The sequence below is a fragment of the Corvus kubaryi genome, unplaced genomic scaffold (genome assembly GCF_017639235.1).
Source record: "Corvus kubaryi isolate FWS band 111438036 unplaced genomic scaffold, C.kubaryi_AGA036_p1.0 128, whole genome shotgun sequence".
NCBI lineage: Eukaryota > Metazoa > Chordata > Aves > Passeriformes > Corvidae > Corvus > Corvus kubaryi.
Genome location: NW_024580663.1, coordinates 2051558 through 2070077, shown reverse-complemented (window position 1 = coordinate 2070077; position 18520 = coordinate 2051558). Strand labels below are relative to the sequence as shown.

Here is an 18520-nt window from a genome sequence, read left to right as displayed (position 1 = left end):
AGGGGAACACTGGACAAAGAACAGGCAGATCACTGTGTTAAATCTGTGCCTCAAACCTGAGAGCCCACACCACCAAAGCTGCCTGTGGATAGGAGCAGGGTGAGAACCAGCTCATGGAAAGCTGACCCAGGGATTAATTTTGGGCTAAGGAGGAATTAAAATCATCATCTGTGGGCTGACCCTGCTGGTTCCAGAGTTAGGGACACCACCAAGAGAAAAAGCAAGCAGGGAGCAGCCAGAAGCAGCAGCAGGGTCATTCAGCCTCTCTCTTCCTCCTGAGGGCATTCCCTAAATCTCTGACCAGTGCAGCTTCTCATTCTTGTTTCTGCTCCCTCCAGTGTCACCTCTCCTCAGAGAGGGGCAGGGAACAGTCTCAGACCTGCTGGACCCCTTCCCCAACCCAGGATGGATCCCCCTCACCCTCTCCCATCTGAGCCTGCCAGCTCCTGCTTCTCCACCATCATCTGCTCCTTCTCCACATCCAGCATCTCCTTCCCACCACGTGCATCGGGTAATTTCTCCTCCAAGTTCCTTTCCATCCTCTTCACTTCAACCTGCAGCTCTTCCACGGCGTCAGCTCCAAATCCAGCTGCAGAGGGAACAGGGCTGAGCAGGGAGAATGAGAACACAGAGGGATGAGTGGGCTTGTTTTCCCCAAAAATCCCGAGCACCCACCCTTCCTGCAGCACCCCAATTACAGTCAGAGGTGAGGATCCATCCCTCTGCCTGACCCAAAAGGCAAAACCCCTCCTAACATCCATGCCCAGTGCAGCAGCGTCAGCCCCAGGTTTCCCAAGGTGCAGATTCCCACTGGAACACAGCCAGCAGCACCTTTCTTGTTGGGAGGGATTCACTGCAGTTTTCCCTCACTGTGGCTGCTGCAACCTGGGATGTTTTAATTTAAATTAAGATGTGAGCCCGTGCTCCAGGTACAGGGGCAAATCAATTAAGCAGCACTGAGAGGAGCACTTGTAGTCCAGGATCAGGTAGGCCAGGCTTTAGTCTGATCCCTGCTGAGCCCTCTGTTACCCAGCACATCCCCACAACACCTTTGTCTCCAGTTCCACCGCTCTGTTGTTGTCTCCACCTTGCTCGTACCGACTGAGTTATCTAAAGAGAAAAGGGAAATACCATATAAAACACCTTTTCCTTCTCCAATTCATCCCACAAGCCTCACAATGCCCCAGACCAACCACTCAGGGCTGTGCTCTGCCCTTGCTGGACAAACCCCACAATCCCTGCAGAACCTCTGCCAGGAGCCCGACGTTCCCTTCTCTCAGGGAGGGCACCACAGGATAATAGCTGGATGTGATCTTGATGGTTGTTTCCAACCTAAATGGTTTATTCTGCTGGTTTATTCTTATTTATTTATGCTGCTGCCAGTACGAACCTCTGAATTCCAGCAGCGTTCGGGATTTCCTAAGGATGGAATTGCTGTGCCCCAAGCAACAGCAGGCCTGTCCCAAGGGAAGGCGTGAGGAATGGTCTCAATTCCCATCCCAAATGCTGGAAATGCACCAGAAGACTGCACAGCTCAAGGGAAATACCTGGAGAGAGGAAAAGCCAGAAGCTCTGGGGGGTGAGTGCAGAGCTGGGGGAACCAGGATCTGACAGGACAGCTTCCAGCTGAGCTGTGAAGTTTAACAAAGTGCTGGATTCCCCCTCTGCATGGGACAACCCTGGATGCACAGGCTGGGAATGGGAGGCTGGAGAGCAGCTGCAGGAAGGGACCTGGGGGCCCTGGGTGAGGGCAAATTGGAAATAAGTCAGCAGCGCCCTGGCAGCCAGGAGGGCCCAGCCCTCCCTGCAGCTCTGCACAGCCCTGGGCTCAGGAACCACCCTTGCTGTGCTGAGCTCTGCAAGTTGTGCCCTCAGTGCTCCCTACAGCTGATTAAATCTGTCCTCATGTCGCTGCCAGCCCAGCCTGTGCTCCAGGGAGCAGCCAAGTAGCTGCTTGGTGCCAGGGATGCAGAGGTGCAGCTGTGCCACCTTACCTGGGATATCCAGGAACGTGCAGCTGTGAGGCTCACCCCGGAATTACCCTGGCACCAGGAGTCCACGCCAGGGTGATGCCAGGGATAAACGTGGCTCCAGCAGCTCGGTGATACCTCTGCAGACCAAACTTGTACCCCAGCCATTTCTCAGAGCGAGGAAAACAAATCCAGCTCTGGAAACGCAGGTGAGAGGATATTCCAAAAATCCCAGCCCTGTCTCAAAACGCAGGAGACAGCGGCACTCTGGAAAGAGAAAGCCTGGGCAGTGCTGGGGGAAGAGTTGGCTGGGTGTTTGCAGGGTAAAGTCCATTCTCACCTTCTCAGGTAAGAGAGAACCCCAAGGGGGAATTCCCTTTTTATTCCAAAGCCTGGATTTCTTCTGTAAATCAGTTTTGCTACAGGCGTGTGCCAGCAGCAGAGGGAACGCTCAGTGACAGCAGGTGAGGGGGCAACCTGGCACAAACCACTTAATTATCTGTTGGGACACCAGGATTCCTTTTATCCCCCCCGAGTCTGGCCAGTCACTGGAGCAGCATTTTGTGACTCCTGATTTGGCAAGAACATTCTCCCAGCTGCAGAACACCAGGAACAAACACAGCTGATCAAACAGGGGGCACAGCAAGGTCCACGGAGCCCCGTGGCCAAATAAATGCAGGAACAGCACAAGCCCAGGCTTCTCTCCAGAGAACTCAACCCACAGTTTGTACCCAGAAGTGTCCCTGCATTAACATCAATTCTTCTTTCCCCCCAGACCCTTTTTGAAACCAAATTCCCAGTCCCAGGTGACAAAACCTTTGAGGTGTGGCTCAACTCTGTGCGTTCAAAGCCATCTTTGAGCTGGTGCTCAGTAGTTTCATTCGGTAAAAATCACTGAATGGTTTGAGTTGAACAACCTTAAACCCCATCCTGTTCCACCCCTGCCATGGGCAGGGACACCTTCCCCTATCCCAGCCTGGCCTTGGGCACTGCCAGGGATCCAGGGGCAGCCCCAGCTGCTCTGGGCACCCTGTGCCAGGGCCTGCCCACCCTCCCAGGGAGGAATTCCTGCCCAATCTCCCATCCAGCCCTGCCCTCTGGCACTGGGAAGCCATTCCCTGCGTCCTGGCACCCCAGGCCCTGGTGAAATCCCAGCTTTTGTAGTCCCTGCTCCTCTAATATCTGGTACTTGGAGAAACCCTCTCTGACACTCATGGTTGTGACATTATGATGCCTTTCCCAGCTCAGCTCTCCCTCCTCAGCTGAAGGATCCTGATTCACCAAATCCTTCCTTACACAGGAGCTGTGTTAAACCTTTGATCCTCCTTCTCCACACCCAGCCTGATTCTATCAGAGTTTATTTCTGTGGGATTTCTCTGGGCACCCACTGGGAGCAATCCTGACTTACTGCCTGCTTCATGTTTTAGTGACAAGAACTACAGAACAGTCCCCAAAAGGGCTGTGGGACAGTGAGAGTGCGAAGTGCAGGGGCTGTTGTGGACACTGCGACTCAGAGAAATCATGGCATTTAAAATAACTGCAGGAAAGATTTCCTGCATCAGCTCTGCAGCTTCCTGCAGAGCTTTTGCTGGACTGAGCAGCATAACAGGAGTGTCCACCCCACCTGGCCTCCTGAAAGGGAGTTCAGGGTGCTCTCCTCATGTGCAGTGATGCCAAAAACTCACCAACATTTACTCTGAGGAGAAGAATTCCCTCCATTCCTTCGGACACTGGATGACACTACCCTGCCAGGGATGTGCTGGACCCTTGGGAGAACAGGAGCCAAAAAGGTGTGGGGATTAAAGAGACGAACAACAGGTCAGGTAAGAAAAATACTGCCTCTTCTTTAATGTTTAAAGACATCAGTAAACAAACAGAACCGTACAGACAGAGGCTGAACCCCCCCACCTCCCCAACCAGCACGTTCCAAACCACCACAGGTACCAGCTGAGGGCTCGGGAGAAGGAGCAGCCGAGTCTGGGATTGGAGGGATGGCCAAGAGAAAGCTCTGCTGCATGAAGGCAAGAACAGAGCACCTGGAGGAGGCAGCTTCCCTCACCCAGCAGCAGAGCCACAGCTGCTGGTAGAGCCAAGGGAATGGTTTCCACTGGGAGCATGGCCCAGATCTCTCGCTGACACACAGGAGGACCAAAGACAGCTGGAAGCTACACTAAAGGTGCAGGACACACCAAGTACTGACCTGGGCAGCCAAATCTCTGTTCCATGGGGATTTAAGCCTCTGAAGGAATAAACACAACAGGGAGGTTGTGTCCATCTCAGCAAAGCGCTGCCGAACTCGTTTGTGAATGCAGATCTGGGTGTGGGGGGGAAGGAACGAGCCCACGCTCTGCACACATCCTGCTCCATCGAGCTGCTCCCTGCTCCAGGGACATCCTGACCCCTACCCCACAACTGGCGTGGTCTTCTCCAGTAGTTCCTGGAGCTGCGGAGCATCAGCTGGTTGGAAGGGACATCAGAAGCAGCTCTCAGTGCAAGCTGCAGGGGACAGCGGGGTGGTACCTGAGTGGAGCTCAGGGACAGCAGGATGGATCCGGAGCTGCTGGAGAGAGGCAGAGATCGTAGGCACAGCTGCTCCAGCTCCCACCTGGCTGGCAGGAGCCTGCATGGAAGTCCTGGAGCGTGGCTCAGGCTCTGAGGGCAGTCACACAGCTGCCAGCCAGCACTCGGCACGGGTTCCATTCCCAGAGTGGTGACGTGGTGACAAAGAAGGAACACACGCCACCTCTGTGCCTCTCCAGGCGGCAGGAGCCTGCAGTGGGGCTGTCTCTGCTGCCACCACACGCAATCTAACATGAAGGGAGGGCCAAACCAGCTCCTACAGGGCCCAGTTATGTGCTCCAAGCATCCGTGTCCAAGGCGGGAGGCCCCGCAGTCCCGAGCGCAGGCTCAGATCTCCACGTCGCTCTCTTTGTCGTTGTCGTGGTCACCGTCGTAGAACTCGTTGGCAGCTTCAGGTCTGGGGGAAGAGAAATCCTTGTCAGGGAGGAGAGAGAGAGAGACCTGGGGGCCTGAGGGAATGTCGTATTAGGAGAACACACGCTCCTATAGAAGCTCCTTGGGTAAAACCAGAGGCTCAGAAGTGACTTCCCTGCCCACGAGAATGAGACGGGCTTTAAAGTCCCTTCCAACCCCAAAATCTGGGATTCTCTGACTTGTATCTGTTCTAGGACACAGATGGATCCCCCTGTATCCCCTGCCAGGGACAGAAAGGAAGCCCATTGCTCCAGAACAAGCTCTGGTACCTGCTGTAGTTTTCCTCGGAGCCCCTCTCCTCTGGATCGGGCTCATCCGTGCGGTCGTAGCTGAGCAGGTCCGAGGGGACATCGTGGATCTGCACGCTGGGAGCGTGGTTCAGCATCTTCAGGTTCTCAAATATCGTCTGCCTGATCTGATCCAAGTACTGCAGGGACAAAACACAGTGATCACCACAGTGGGATGTGTCTGCACTGAGCCACAGCTCTGTCACCATCACCTGTGTGCTGGCCAAGAGCAACAAATTGGGGCAAAAAGCCATTTATCAGAGCAGAGAGGGCAGCAGAGTGAATTCAGTCATTGACACTCAAGCACACAGGAAACACTGAGACAACCCAGTTGTTGTTTTTCATTGGGTTTTTTTGCCCTGGGCTCCACCTGGTTTCACAGGACAGAGCATCAGCCACAGGGTTTTGGAAATTCAAAGCTGACATGGCAGCGTGGCTGCAAGCACTCACCTGCCTGGAGTTCTGATTCTCAATCCTCGTGCTGACATCAGGGTGAAGGGTGAAGTCTGGAGCGAAGTATTCGAAGTACTCTGAGGTGGAAGGGGGCAGAGTTAGAGCACAGAGGGCCAGGAGCTGTGCAGAGAGCAGAGCTCAGCCTCCCACCTGCCTGGGAGCGAGCAGAACTTAAAAAGCACAGTGATATTCCACTCTGAGTGCAAGGGATTAGCGAAAACAACAGGAAGAACAGCAGGAAACGGTCCAAACGAAATCATACTGACACAAAAGGCTGTGTCTGCCCAGAGAAGGGGGTGGTGGGAGATCACAGAATGGTTTGGGTTGGAAGGGACCTTAAATCTCATTCCATTCCAACCCCTGCCACGGGTAGGGACACCTCCCACTAAACCAAGCCCTATCCAATCTGGCCTTGGACACTTCCAGGCATGACTAATGCCATCTCCAAGGTCAGGAAGTGCTGACACTTTGGCCCTGGTCAATGCAGAAGAGAAGATCACAAGAATTGCACCTAATAAGGAAAAAAGGCAACTGCAACTCACCACTGTATGGGAGCTCATCACTAATTGGTTCATCTACAAGCAAGGACGTTTCATAGGTCCTGGAAACATGGAAAAAGAGGAGCTCAGTGCATTGACAGGGATGTGGGAAATGCAGGGATAAATCCCACAGCCACTGCCCCAGCAGTGCCCCTCAGCAGGCGGAGGGGACTCACCAGCACCGCGCCACGTTCCGGACTGTGTAACCTCCTCCTCCCAGCACCAGCAAGGGGATGTTGAAGCTCTTCACGTACTCCACACACTCCCTACAAACCCCAAACAGGAAAATGCCAGAGCTGCAAGCTGCAGCACAGGTTCACTGGTCAGAAATGCCCCCCTGAACTCCAACCCCACCGTGGCTGGTGGGATACACCTGGAGCTTCCAGCCAGGGAGCCTGAACCACTGAATCCCCAGCACAGGGCTTGGGATGGAAAGGACCTTAAAGCTCATCCCATCCCACCCCTGCCATGGCAGGGACACCTCTCCCTATCCCAGGCTGCTCCAAGCCCCAATGTCCAGCCTGGCCTTGGGCACTGCCAGGGATCCAGGGGCAGCCACAGCTTCTCAGGGCCTGCCCACCCTCCCAGGGACCAATTCCTTCCCAAGATCCCATCCAGCCCCGCCCTCTGGCACTGGGAAGCCATTCCCTGTGTCCTGTCCCTCCATGCCTTGTCCCAAGTCCCTCTCCAGCTCTCCTGGAGCCCCTCTAGGCTCTGAGGTCTCCCTGGAGCCTTCTCTCATCCAGGTGAACCCCCCCAGCTCTCCCAGCCTGGCTCTAGCCCTTGAAACATCTCCATGGCCTCCTCCTCCACCACCCACCTTGTCCAAAGCTTCCTTCTCAGACCCCCTCCGGCCACAGAAATGTTAAAAAACCCCCAAAAACTGCTGGCAGGCCAAAGCCAAAGCTCCAACCTCACAGCAGAGACTCCTCAGAGCCCCTCAGGAGGTTTTCCTGTGCCCAGCCCTGCTGTACTTACCCATGGCCTCTTATACTGAGGTTAAAACATCCCAACCGGTCGCAACCCAGAGAATCAGCACCGCACTGGGGAACAGAAAAACAAGGGAATTTCAGCATTGCTTTCCAGACCCACACCAAGCCCCCTGCCCCAGGGACTGAAGGTAACACAGGGACAGCCCTCTGCAGCCTCTGAAAGGCGTGGATGTGTGCCCAGCTTTGCTTCCTTACCTGCAGCACTATGCAGGTGGGCTGATAGTAATCTACCACCTGGTTAATGACTGGCTGGAAGAGGTGCTTATAACCTTTGGAGAGAGAGAGGTGGATTTGTCACAGCTCTGGAGCAGAAGCACCAGGAAAGCCCTGGGGCCAGGGGAAAGGGTGGGGAACACCTACTTTGGTCGTCGATGCCATCTCGTAGTGGCACGTTGAGACAATAGTACCGGCCGCTCTCCGCGCCAACCTCGTACATGTCACCTGCAAAACAGCACAGTCACAACAGCCCTGAGACTTCAGAGCTCTGGGAAGGCGAGATCCAGCCTGGGCTGAGTCTTTCCACCTGCTCAGGACTCCTTTCTTACAAGCACCCACGGTTCTATTCCTCTCTAATCGCTTTCTCCCAGCGTTTCCCCCTACAGCTCGAATTTTGGGAAATTTTACACTTTTCTACTCCAGCAGAGCTCCCAAAGGGTTCTGAAGCAGGTTCCTGCTAGGAAGTCCAACACCTACCTGTGCCAGGAAAGAAATAGTTGCCATATTTGTGGAATGACACTGTCATGACACGGTCTGTCAGGTAGAAAGCCTCCTGCACCCCATCCCCGTGATGGATATCGATGTCGATGTACAGCACACGGGGGTGATACCTGTGGAATATCAAAGTTTGGGTACCAGGCATTTGTACACACTCAAACACTTTAAAACACCTTTTCTGACAGGCTTGGAAACCGGCATTTAAAACATTTTCTTCTGAGCTGGTGGGAAATGGATATTAGAACAAAAAGGGTTTTAGACGGGGCCAGAAATGTCTTGCAAAAGGACTTGTTTAACCAGCTGGGTGTTCAAAAGGTGCAGACTCTGGTTTCCAACGTGCTCCTAGTTAATCTTTAAGAGCTCCAGTGATTTTAATCACATCAGGAAATGAAAGGCAAGCTGCCATGCAGGAGGTGGGAACACTCATTCCCTCCACATGCCACGGTGCTGGCGCGCTGTGTCCCAGCTGGGGAGCACCAAAAATTCCTAAATTGACTGGAGAAGCAGTCAGAGACAGAAACAAACTCTGAATGCAGTCACCTGCTGCAGAAATGGCTCCTGGGAAACAGAGACCAAAAGAACAGGGACATAAATAATATCCCAGGAGGGGTGACTGAGCTGTATTGGAGGCCTCTGGTGGATGGGATTAGAAAATGGGAGTGCAGGGGTAGCCAGGGAAATCCTGAGGCTCCACAAAGAGAGGGAAGAGGAACAAGAAATCCCAGTACATCCCAGAAATCTGACTTTGAGAGCAAGAGAACTTGCCAGCAGTCATGTAACTATTGTTCAATCAACTCCAAATCCTTTCTACTTCTGTGATGACTCATCTGAGGTTCAGTGACAAGGAGGGCACTTTGAAGTACAAAAAAAAATTTACCAAAAACCAAAATCTCAGATCAATTCAAGAAACTGAAGGTATTTCTGTAACTTTTCCTCTCATTCTGAACTTCTTTTTCATTTTAGAAAATGAAATGACTCTTTTCTGCCGAGACCAAGCGTCCTTTGATCATCCACGTGCAGCCCAAGCCCTGTTCTGAAGCCACTCAAGCAACTCCAGAAAGATTTGAGTCATTTTTGTGTCTCCAGTGACCCAAAACAAAAGGCTCCCTGTGGCAAAAAGGCTGAGACTCAGGAGCCCCTGACATGAATGTTTTACAGATGGATGAGGAATGGGATTGAAGAACTCTTCTGTACCCCTCAAGCTCCATGCACCAAAACTGCAGTCAGATACTGCAGTGCTCAAACCCTTTCTTGGGTCTTAAAGATGAGACCAGGACAAAAATGAAGTTTTTGGGCTTCCTGGATTCCAGAAAGGCAAATGAGGCAGGGAAACAGAGAGAAAGCAGAGGGAAAGCACAAAGCAGCCAGGAGAGTTCAGCCCCTGCCCCTGTCCTTACTTGAGCAGCTCCAGGATGCCGATAACGATGTCATTGACATAACAAAAGCCCGAAGCCTGGAAGAGAGAGAAACCCCAACAGCTTTAGGATGGGATCAACACATAGCCCAGGCCCCAAAGACATGGGAATACACAGATCTGCCTCATTACCTCAAACTTTTTGGCATGATGGAGGCCCCCTGCCCAGTTTATGGCAATGTCACAGATCTAAGAGAGGAAAGAGAAGTGAGTTTAAGGTGACAATATGGTGACAACAACTCTGTACCCTTCTCCCTGCTTCCACCTGCCCAGCCTGGGGTCCACAAACACCCTTCTGGCTTTTCCTCCTCCTCCAAAGCTCTGGCTGTGCTCCACAAGATCAGCCCCTCACCCCCTTACCTTGTTGTTCAGCTGTGTTGCTCCCTGCAGGGAGGCCCCAGTGTAACGAGAGCAGAATTCAAAGAGGCCTGGAAACACTGGGCTGGAAAAGAAACCACACTGAAACCCAGAACATCTTGTTCAAACCCAAAACGTGTCGTTCCTCCCCTTTTCTCCAGAGCACAGCCAGGAATCAAACTGCCCAGCAAGAAGAAAACTCAGTTCTCTCTGAAAGGGTTAATTTGGGATCAGGATCACTCTGACCCTTGGAACCCACTGAGGCCTGGCAGGGGAATGAGCTGGCTGCAAACACAGTGGGAAACACAGGGAATTTGATAATGATTCCCAAAGCTTCCAAACCAGTCTTGAAAAGGTTTCACTGTTCTCAAAGCACATGGGAGTCTGTCCAGCCCACAGTGGATGAGACACTGCCTTGGGAGAGGGGAGGACTGTGACAGTTCCCCTCTGGCTGGAGGATCATGGAATCCAGAAGGGTTCGGATTAGAAAGGAACTTAAAAGTTCATCCTGTTCCACTCCCTGCCATGGGCAGGGACACCTTCCCCTGTCCCAGCCTGGCCTTGGGCACTGCCAGGGATCCAGGGGCAGCCCCAGCTGCTCTGGGCACCCTGTGCCAGGGCCTGCCCACCCTCCCAGGGAGGAATTCCTGCCCAATCTCCCATCCAGCCCTGCCCTCTGGCACTGGGAAGCCATTCCCTGTGTCCTGTCCCTCCATCCTTGTCCCCAGTCCCTCTCCAGCTCTCTTGTCAGTTCATTCAGGCACTGGAAGGCCACAATTAGGTCACCCCTTCTCCCCTCCAGCTGAACAATGCCAGCTCTCCCAGCCTTCCCTCCCAGCAGAGCTGCTCCATCCCTCTGCTCATCCTGGAGCCTCCTCTGGACTTGCTCCACCAGGTTGATGTCCTTGGCCCCCAGAGCTGGATGCAACACTCAAATTCTTAACAAAGACAGCTGGCACATTCCAAAAGAACTGGAACCTCTTCCACAACCAGCAGAGCCAGAGTGTGCAACCCAACAAGGCCAAACTGAGCTCTAGAGAGGAGCAACATCGACAGAGAAGGGAAAGGAATCACGGAGGCTCCACACCCTGAGGAGGGACACGCTCCTCACTGTGGTCAGAAACAAGGGAGGAACGGGATGTTCCAAAAGAGCAGCTGGCACAGGAGCAGCTCCTGAGGGCAGGGGGGCACTCACCAGTCGTCGCCCACGTTGAAGGCGTTGAGGCTCTTGGTGAAGCCCTGCATGTTGTTGGGGCTCACCCTCTGCAGGAAGTCGATGTAATCCTCGGAGTGGAACCGGCACATGTCGTGCTGGGACGCCTGGTACGGCTTGAACACCTTGCAGGGACAAAAGCAGGAGTTATTCCCCAGCCCAACTCCACTGCCTTGGGCTGTAAGAAAGCTCATTGAGCTCACTGACAAGCGACCTGCACGAGGTACACCAAAAACGTGCAAACAGCAGCATTTGAGTTCATTCCAATTCAACAGCTGCCCCACAAAACCTGCTCTCCTTTCATTTTTCCCCTTCATAAACCCATCTCCTGCGTCTCCTGACTGCAGCTCTTGCCACAAGGTCTCCCAAGCCTTCCTCCCCCACTCCTTGGGCAGCAAAAAAGCCAGCCAAATCCAAAGCACAGCTTTTCCTTCACCGGGGGGATCATTCCCTCCTCAGTCACCAGCTTGCCACAATTTTAAGACCTTGATCTAGGGGTGGTTCTGGTCCCTCTGTCAGATTTGCCGAAACTGCTTGGAGAAAGCTGCCAGGCAGATGGAAGAGTTGTGCAAGTTTTGTTTCCTTTGGAAAGGAAAATGGGGGGAAATGGTCAGGGAGGTGGATGGACTCCAATTCAGGATCTTGTGACACTCAGGTTTGCCAGTTTGGCTCTTAGGGCACATACCTCAGTAGAGGGGGAGTTAAAAATTAACACCATGCACCTGGGAGAGGAAATTCAACTGAGAAGAGATTTTTTTTTGTTGTTGTGATTCCCAATTTCTCTCATTTAAAGCAACCCCTTTATAAAAAAAAAAGTGGAACATGAACATTAACAGGAAGATGCACAAAGCCGTTCTCCAAAGGGAAATTCCTCAGGACAGCTGCACCACGTTCCTGTTTTCTGGGCTGAGCAGGAAACCCGCTCATTTTCAGAGCCACAAGATCCCCACACAAGCCCATCTCCTCCTCTCCTGGTGTTTCCCACATGGATTTGTGGAATGTGGGGTTTCTGACAACTCAAAGAGGGGAAGGAGGCAACTCCTTAGAGCAGCTGCTGAGGGGGAAGCAGGAGCTGCTCCCAGGAGGGCTCTGGATCCCCCAGGAATCCCAATGGTCCCCTAAACCAAACCAGACCAAAGCTGATGGCAAAGAGACAAGAAATGGCTCTCACTGGACAGCCAGAGGCTCTCATAACAGGGATGTGGGAATCAAACAGAAAGGCAGGGAAAAAGAAGACTGAAATCTTCACTTGGCTGCTGGCAGGAGAAACCTGGCTCCTTCCACCTTTGCCAGCAATCCCAGCCACATTCCTGAGCTGGGAAAGGTGGGAAGAGGCAAGCCCAGCCTGACAGGATCACAGCCTTTCATTTCAAGGAGGCAGAAACAACACAACCACAGCACAAAGGCAGCAGGACTTGTTATAGTCCCAACTGCCCCAAATCCCTGCTTTGATTTGCTCCTAACTTTGCCAGTCCCTGCCTGCTCGGCATGAAGTTCTCTCTGAGGTTCTCAGCTTCCCAGTGGCATCTTGTGGAAAATGCAAACCCCAGGAAAAGGATTTCGAGCCTGAAGATGTGGAGCTCTGCCCACTGCCTCCTTCAGGCAGGGATTGGCCCTTTGAAAGTGTGAGGTCAGAACACGGTGGTTTGGTTGTCCCTGCAAGGAAAAGCCCAACTCCAGGGAAGCTGTTTGTGGAAATCCACACCCTTGGCAGTAAAAATCTGGAAGAGAAATTCTGCAAAGACCCCCCAGTGCTGCATCTCCCCACAGTCACTGCCTGGGATGTGATTCTATTCGGGAATTTTATTAATTAGGACAACTTTTCTCAAGTCTAAACATCTAAAATTCTTTTCATAAACTGCATCTCTACGGCCTCTAAAGAGCCCTGAGCTCACCAGTTCCCTGGAAGCCGCCACAGCTGCAGCAGCAGCCCAGGGCTGAGCCCGACAGCCACTCCCAGAGCCCACAGCCCAGTGCAACTCCCAGTGTGAGCCCCTTCGGGCTCAGGGGCAACAGAGGAAGTGCCTGGTGTGCAGAGGGACAAGGAATCACAGAATCATGGAGTGGTTTGGGATGGAAAGGATCTTAAATCCCATCCAGTGCCACCCCTGCCATGGCAGGGACACCTCCCACTGTCCCAGGCTGCTCCAAGCCCCAGTGTCCAGCCTGGCCTTGGGCACTGCCAGGGATCCAGGGGCAGCCACAGCTGCTCTGGGCACCCTGTGCCAGGGCCTGCCCACCCTCCCAGGGAACAATTCCTTCCCAATATCCCATCCAGCCCTGCCCTCTGGCACTGGGAAGCCATTCCCTGTGTCCTGGCCCTCCATGCCTTGTCTCCAGTCCCTCTGCAGCTCTCCTGGAGCCCCTTTAGGCCCTGGAAGGGGCTCGGAGCTCTCCCTGGAGCCTTCTCCTCTCCAGCTGAGCACCCCCATTCGCAGAGGCCCCTGGTCCCTCCCAGCAGGTGCTGCAGACACAGAGATGCCCCACGGGCACTGTCACAGCCCCACAGATGTGACCAGGACACCATCAACCAACAAGGGAGCCCTTCCAAGCAGCCCCGCGCGGTCTGCGGGGCTCAGCTCTGCATCGGGTCCCACTGGCTGAGCCCTCAGCTCACTGCGGAGCCCTCCTGTCCCCCGCCCCCGGCCCGCGTGGGGCTGCGGCCCCCGCACACGCGTGGCTTACGATCATCTTCTTGTAGAGGCCGTAGTGCAGCACCAGGCTGTGTGTGAGCGCCAGGCGATGCGGCTTCATGGGGTGCCCCGCGCCTGGAACGGAACCGCAACCGCGCGGGGATTAACGGGGCTGCGGCCGGGAACAACGGCCGCTGCCGCCGCCCGGCACCGCGCTCCCGAGCAGGTCTGACCGAGGCCGGGGGCGAGGAGGGACGGGGAGAGGACGAGACGGGGGAACAGGGAGGGAGAGGGGAAGGAGGAGAATGGCTGGGACGGGGACACGGGAGGACGGGCTGAGCCACACCCCCGCGCCGAGCCGCCCCCAGCCCCATCGCGGCCGCTCCGCCGCGCAGCCCCGGTGCCGCCCCGACCGTGCCCGGCCCAGCTCGCACCGTAGTGGAAATTCCCCACGTCCGGGTCGTAGAAATAGGCCACGGTCTTCGCCATGGCGGACAGGCCGCGCCGCGCGCCGCGCTCCCGCTTACGTCATCACTCCGGGACACCCGCCTGCGGCCGGGCAGGGGGCGTGGCCATAAAGGGGCGTGGCTCCGGGCAGGGGGCGTGGCTCCGGGCAGGGGGCGTGGCTTCGGGCAGGGGGCGTGGCTTCGGGCAGGGGGCGTGGCCATCGCCCCGCGCTCCCAGTGCCCCTCCCCCGACACCCCCCAGTTCCTCCAGGCTGGTCCCAGTTGCCACCAGCGCTCCACAGCTGCCCCCAGGCTCGCCCAGCTGCTCCCTGGTGCCCACACACCGGCCCCCAGCTGCCCACAGTTACCTGCAGTCACATCGAGTTGCACCACCACGGTCTCACCTGCTTGCCCTGTACCTGCTCCCAGCTGCACCCACTTCTTCCCAGTTGCCGGCTGGACTCTTTCCCGTAACCCTATGTCTTCTCCTCGGTCATCCTCAGCTCCCCCCGTTACCCCTCGCTGTCCCTCACCTACTCCCAGTTACCCCCCAGCTGCCCCCAGTTACTGCCAGGTGCTCCCAGTTGTCCACTGGATTCTCTTCTGTGGGCCTACAGCTGCCTCCCAGTCATTCCCAGTTACTTCCAGATGCCTGCTGGATTCTCTCCCATAACTCTACATCCACTCCCTCAGCTGCCACCAGTCACCCCTCACTCCTCCTCTCCTGCTCCCAGTCACTCCCAGCTGCTCCAGTTACTCCCAGCTGACCCCAGCTGGCCACTGGATTCTCTTCTATAGGCCCACAGCTGGCTCCCAGTCACCCCCAGTTACTCACCAGTTACTCCCACTTGTCTCCCAGTCACTCCCAGCCTCCCCCCGTTACCCCCAGCTGCACAGGGGCAGTGGGATTTCCATGGGACACCCACACCTTGATGGGACTCATCCCATTCTGGGGAGCCGCCTCCAATCCCTGAGGGATGGGGATCTGCCACCACCAGCTGCCACCTGTCCAGGACCACCCTGGGAGGGTGCAGGTCCTCCAGACCTTTGGAAAGAACCCATTGGAGGTACCACCAGGCAGGGGGAGGACAAAAGCCAGGTGGAAAATTTTCGGGTGTGAGGAGGCAGTGGAGTGGGGGGAAACCTGGACCTCGGCTGGAGCTGGGGAGTGACGGGGATGGGACCATGCCATGAGCAGTGCTGACTGGGAACGGCAGCAAAGATCTGCTCCCTGTGGGCTGGAAAGAAGGAAGGACGGACAGAGCAGGGAAACTTGCCCAAAGGCTCGGAAAACGAAGCCAAAATCGATGCTCGGTCCTGCCAGTCTCCTGCTTGATGGCTTCCTGCAGACAGGAGCTTGGGGTGAAGGAAGCTGCGCTGGACACAGGCTGCTCAACCCACCGGGGGCTCAGAGAGGGGCAGGACCCCCAAGAGCCGGCTGAGGATGTGGGCCAGGGCAGATGGGCACTGGGATGTTCCTTGGCTTCCCAGCGGATGCCAGGCAATAAAGGTGTGGGATGAAAACCCCTTGGAAGCAGCAAGGGGGGCTTCCCGCCTGTATGGGATGGGGCACGGAGGGATGGCAGGGAATTGTGGGGGCTGCGCCGGCTGCAGGTGCAAGACACAACGTGTCAAGGTGTGATTAAATGGTGGGGTTATTAAATGATACTCCTGGCTGTCTCTGTCCCCTCCTGTGGGGACACCGCTCCCTCCACACCGCTCCTTGTGTGGGTTTCCCTTTAGGGAATGGAGCAGGGATCGTGGGGTGGTTTAGGTTGGAAGAGATCGTTTCATTCCAACCCCTGGCCAGGGGCAGGGACACCTTCAGAGGAGACCCGGGACCTTCTCGCCGTGACCCTGCAGGGCACAGCTGTGGCTGGGGACACTCAGAGAGGTCACCTGGCACCGAGCCCAGCGCCCACCACGGGAGATAACCGAGGTTTCCACGTGCTGAGCGGCACGGCTGTACCGGGAACTCACGGAGCGCTGACGTCTCGGCGTGGGTGCTCCCCTGTGACGATTGTTCAGTCCCTGCTCCACCAGCTGCTGCCACCAGATAACGCCCGGCTGGGGACATGGAGTTGCCCAGGGAGCACGTTCCCAGCTGGGGGAACGGGGTGAGGAGAGGAGAAACACATCCCTGCTTCCAGCTGGGATCACTTTGCTGGCTGAGCTGTCTTTCTGGAAGCCGGTCGGTGCTCCGGGCATCTTCACGGGTCTTGGAGCAGAACAAGGGAAGCATCGGAGAGGGATATTTTTAGATGCTCTTTGTGCTCAGAGAGCAAAACCAGGCTGTGGTTTAAGGCCATTAGCTGCTGGGCATGTTTGAAGAGCTGAAATAGGGCTCAGCATTCACGTTTGGCACGATGGGATGGAGCAGCTCTGCAGACATGACGGCAGTTTCTGGGCTGAGCATCGAAGCGAAGATCCCAAGAGGAGCCTGGACCGGGGCAGTCCAGCCCGTTTAGCTGCCACGTGGGCAAACAGCGGGGCCGGGGTGGCTGATCCCCCAAAAGGACGTGTTCACATTGTTTGTGGGGTGACGTTTGCTCCGCTGGCTGCAGAAGAGGTGCGGGAAAAGAGCGGACAAGAGGTAACGTGGAATTTTGCTGGGACCGGAGCCAGCCGAGGGACAGGGTGACAAGTGACAGTACTGCCCCACCAGCCTCTCCTCGGTCACTCAGTCCCCTCCCTCCCAAGCCACCTTTTGCCGTGGAAGCTTAAAATGTCAGGGTTTCCAGGCACTTCCAGGATTCAGGGGTGCTCCAAGGGGGTGGCCCGGGAAGGAAGGGCAGGGAATGGTGGTGCTGGATGCGGCAGGCAGGCAGGGAGCAGGCAGGAAGCAGCCGCTGCCTATCCCAGAGCTCCAGCAGGACTGTCCTGGGTCTCAGACCCCACTGCCTTGGCTGGTGGGGTCACACCGGCAGGGACAGGAACCGGGATGGGGTCAAGGGGGACAGAGGATGCAGAGCCCAGACTGTGGACATGCCACGAGCATCCAGCCCGCAGCCACGTCTTGGCGTGGGGCTTTAGCCCGTGTGGGTGCTGTCCCCACAGGCCAGGATGGACACGGCCAGCCTGCTCGGAAGGGGGAGCTCCGTCGTGTGGGTTCATGCCTCAAATGCTGGCTGCTTTTGGGGCAGAGAGGAGCCAGGGTGTCGCTTCTGGGTCACCTGCGAGGTGCTGTGTGGGACAGGGCTCATGGTCTGGCCATTAAAGTGCCAACAGGCTCCTGCAGTGGGACAAGGACTGAGCACCTGGAGGGACGCGGAGGCTGAGGTGGTGGAAGCAGGATGGAGACCGGGAGCAGGCGATCCCTGGTTGGGGGAATTAGGAAGAGAAACAGCATTATCTGGGATAACCCAGCTGCAGAGCCAGGAGGAAGCAGCTTGGCAGCAACAGAGGTCCCTCCTCACCCTGATTCACCCCACAAAGGCCAGGATTTATCCTCAGGCAGGGCCAGGCTGCTGTGCCACCCTGTGTCCCCCAGCTCGAGGAAACGCCTTGACACCAGAGGCTGCGGGAAAATGGGAATCTCCGCTCGAAGTGGGGAGTTCTGATCAGCCAGGCATGGCTGGAGTCGGGAAAGGGCTGGGATGCTGGAAGGGGGTGGGGAGCTGGAAGGGGGTAGGGCGCAGCAGGTCGCTGGGTGGGCGGGAACGCCCAGGAGGAGAAAGAGCGATGTATTGTGCAGGACAGCGTGTGTGGGCACGAGGAGAAGGGGAATGCGCTCCCCATGACTGCACCCCCTCAGGGCTCCGCAGAAACCCAGACCTGCCGGTTCCCCCTCTTCACAGAAACAAGGGCAAGGAGCAAACTGCCTTTGGGGTTCGCTTCATGAGGTTCTTCACCAGCAGAGACTTGCATGATGGAGCAGCTTGTTGCTCCTGGGTTTGGAGATCTCTCCTCTCCCGTGGCCCAGCAATCCATGGCAAGAGGAAAAGTCTTGTTCTTGCCACAGATGTTCCATGCTGGGGCCTGTCTCCCTGCCAGGACAGCACACAGATGGGTGCCACCTATGATGTGGTGACCTCCTGAAGTCACGCTGGTGATGGAGGCTCCTGAGAGCTGACTTGGTCACCTGTGCAGAGGGACAGGAGCCCTCAGCAGGGCACGGCTGACAGCCTGGGGGAGTCCCGGGTTCTCCCACAGCAAGACAGAGTGTGGTGGGATAATGTGTGTACGGATCGGTGCTCTGTTCAGCGGAGATGGGGTGGGAGGGATTTCAGGGGTTGCGTTCCTCAAGGTTTGGGTGAGAACTGGCAGGTGGGAGAAGGATGGAGAGGAGCAGGTCTTACCTCCAGTAGCGAAGGAGTGGTGGGTGAAGCCTCCCAGAGTGAGGATGATGTGGTGGACATGGAGAAGGAGGTCGTGGGACCACCGCAGGTTGAGATGTCAAATGGCTTAGCCACTCCTTTTGTAGGAGGGAGGGAGACACGGGAGTCTCCCGGGGCTCGTTTTCCACCCTCTCCTCGGTGCTGGGATCCCAGTCTGGGTGTCTGCACCCC

The 18520-nt window shown here is 56.0% G+C and overlaps 2 protein-coding genes across 3 annotated transcripts in view; one reads left to right on the top strand and one right to left on the bottom strand.

Moving 5' to 3' along the window:
* Positions 1 to 3789: 3789 nt before the first annotated feature.
* Positions 3790 to 14109, bottom strand: HDAC3 (histone deacetylase 3). The gene is made up of 15 exons (XM_042025202.1): positions 14001 to 14109; positions 13619 to 13701; positions 10916 to 11058; positions 9724 to 9805; positions 9496 to 9552; positions 9347 to 9402; positions 7929 to 8062; positions 7596 to 7676; positions 7431 to 7504; positions 7222 to 7286; positions 6420 to 6509; positions 6247 to 6305; positions 5702 to 5781; positions 5234 to 5391; positions 3790 to 4947 (listed from the first exon to the last, which is right to left on the bottom strand). Exons 1-15 carry the CDS (start codon positions 14053 to 14055, stop codon positions 4878 to 4880), a joined length of 1287 nt encoding a protein of 428 aa, XP_041881136.1. The 5' UTR covers positions 14056 to 14109; the 3' UTR covers positions 3790 to 4877.
* RELL2 (RELT like 2) overlaps positions 13676 to 18520 on the top strand; it is a 15930-nt gene continuing 11085 nt past the window's right edge. The window contains exon 1 of one of the 2 annotated variants that reach the window (XM_042025172.1): positions 13676 to 13792. In XM_042025172.1, the coding sequence (XP_041881106.1) occupies positions 13676 to 13792 (117 nt within the window). Of the gene's footprint in view, positions 13793 to 16065; positions 16606 to 18520 lie in introns of those variants that run through there. The other variant, XM_042025162.1, reaches the window with a different exon arrangement.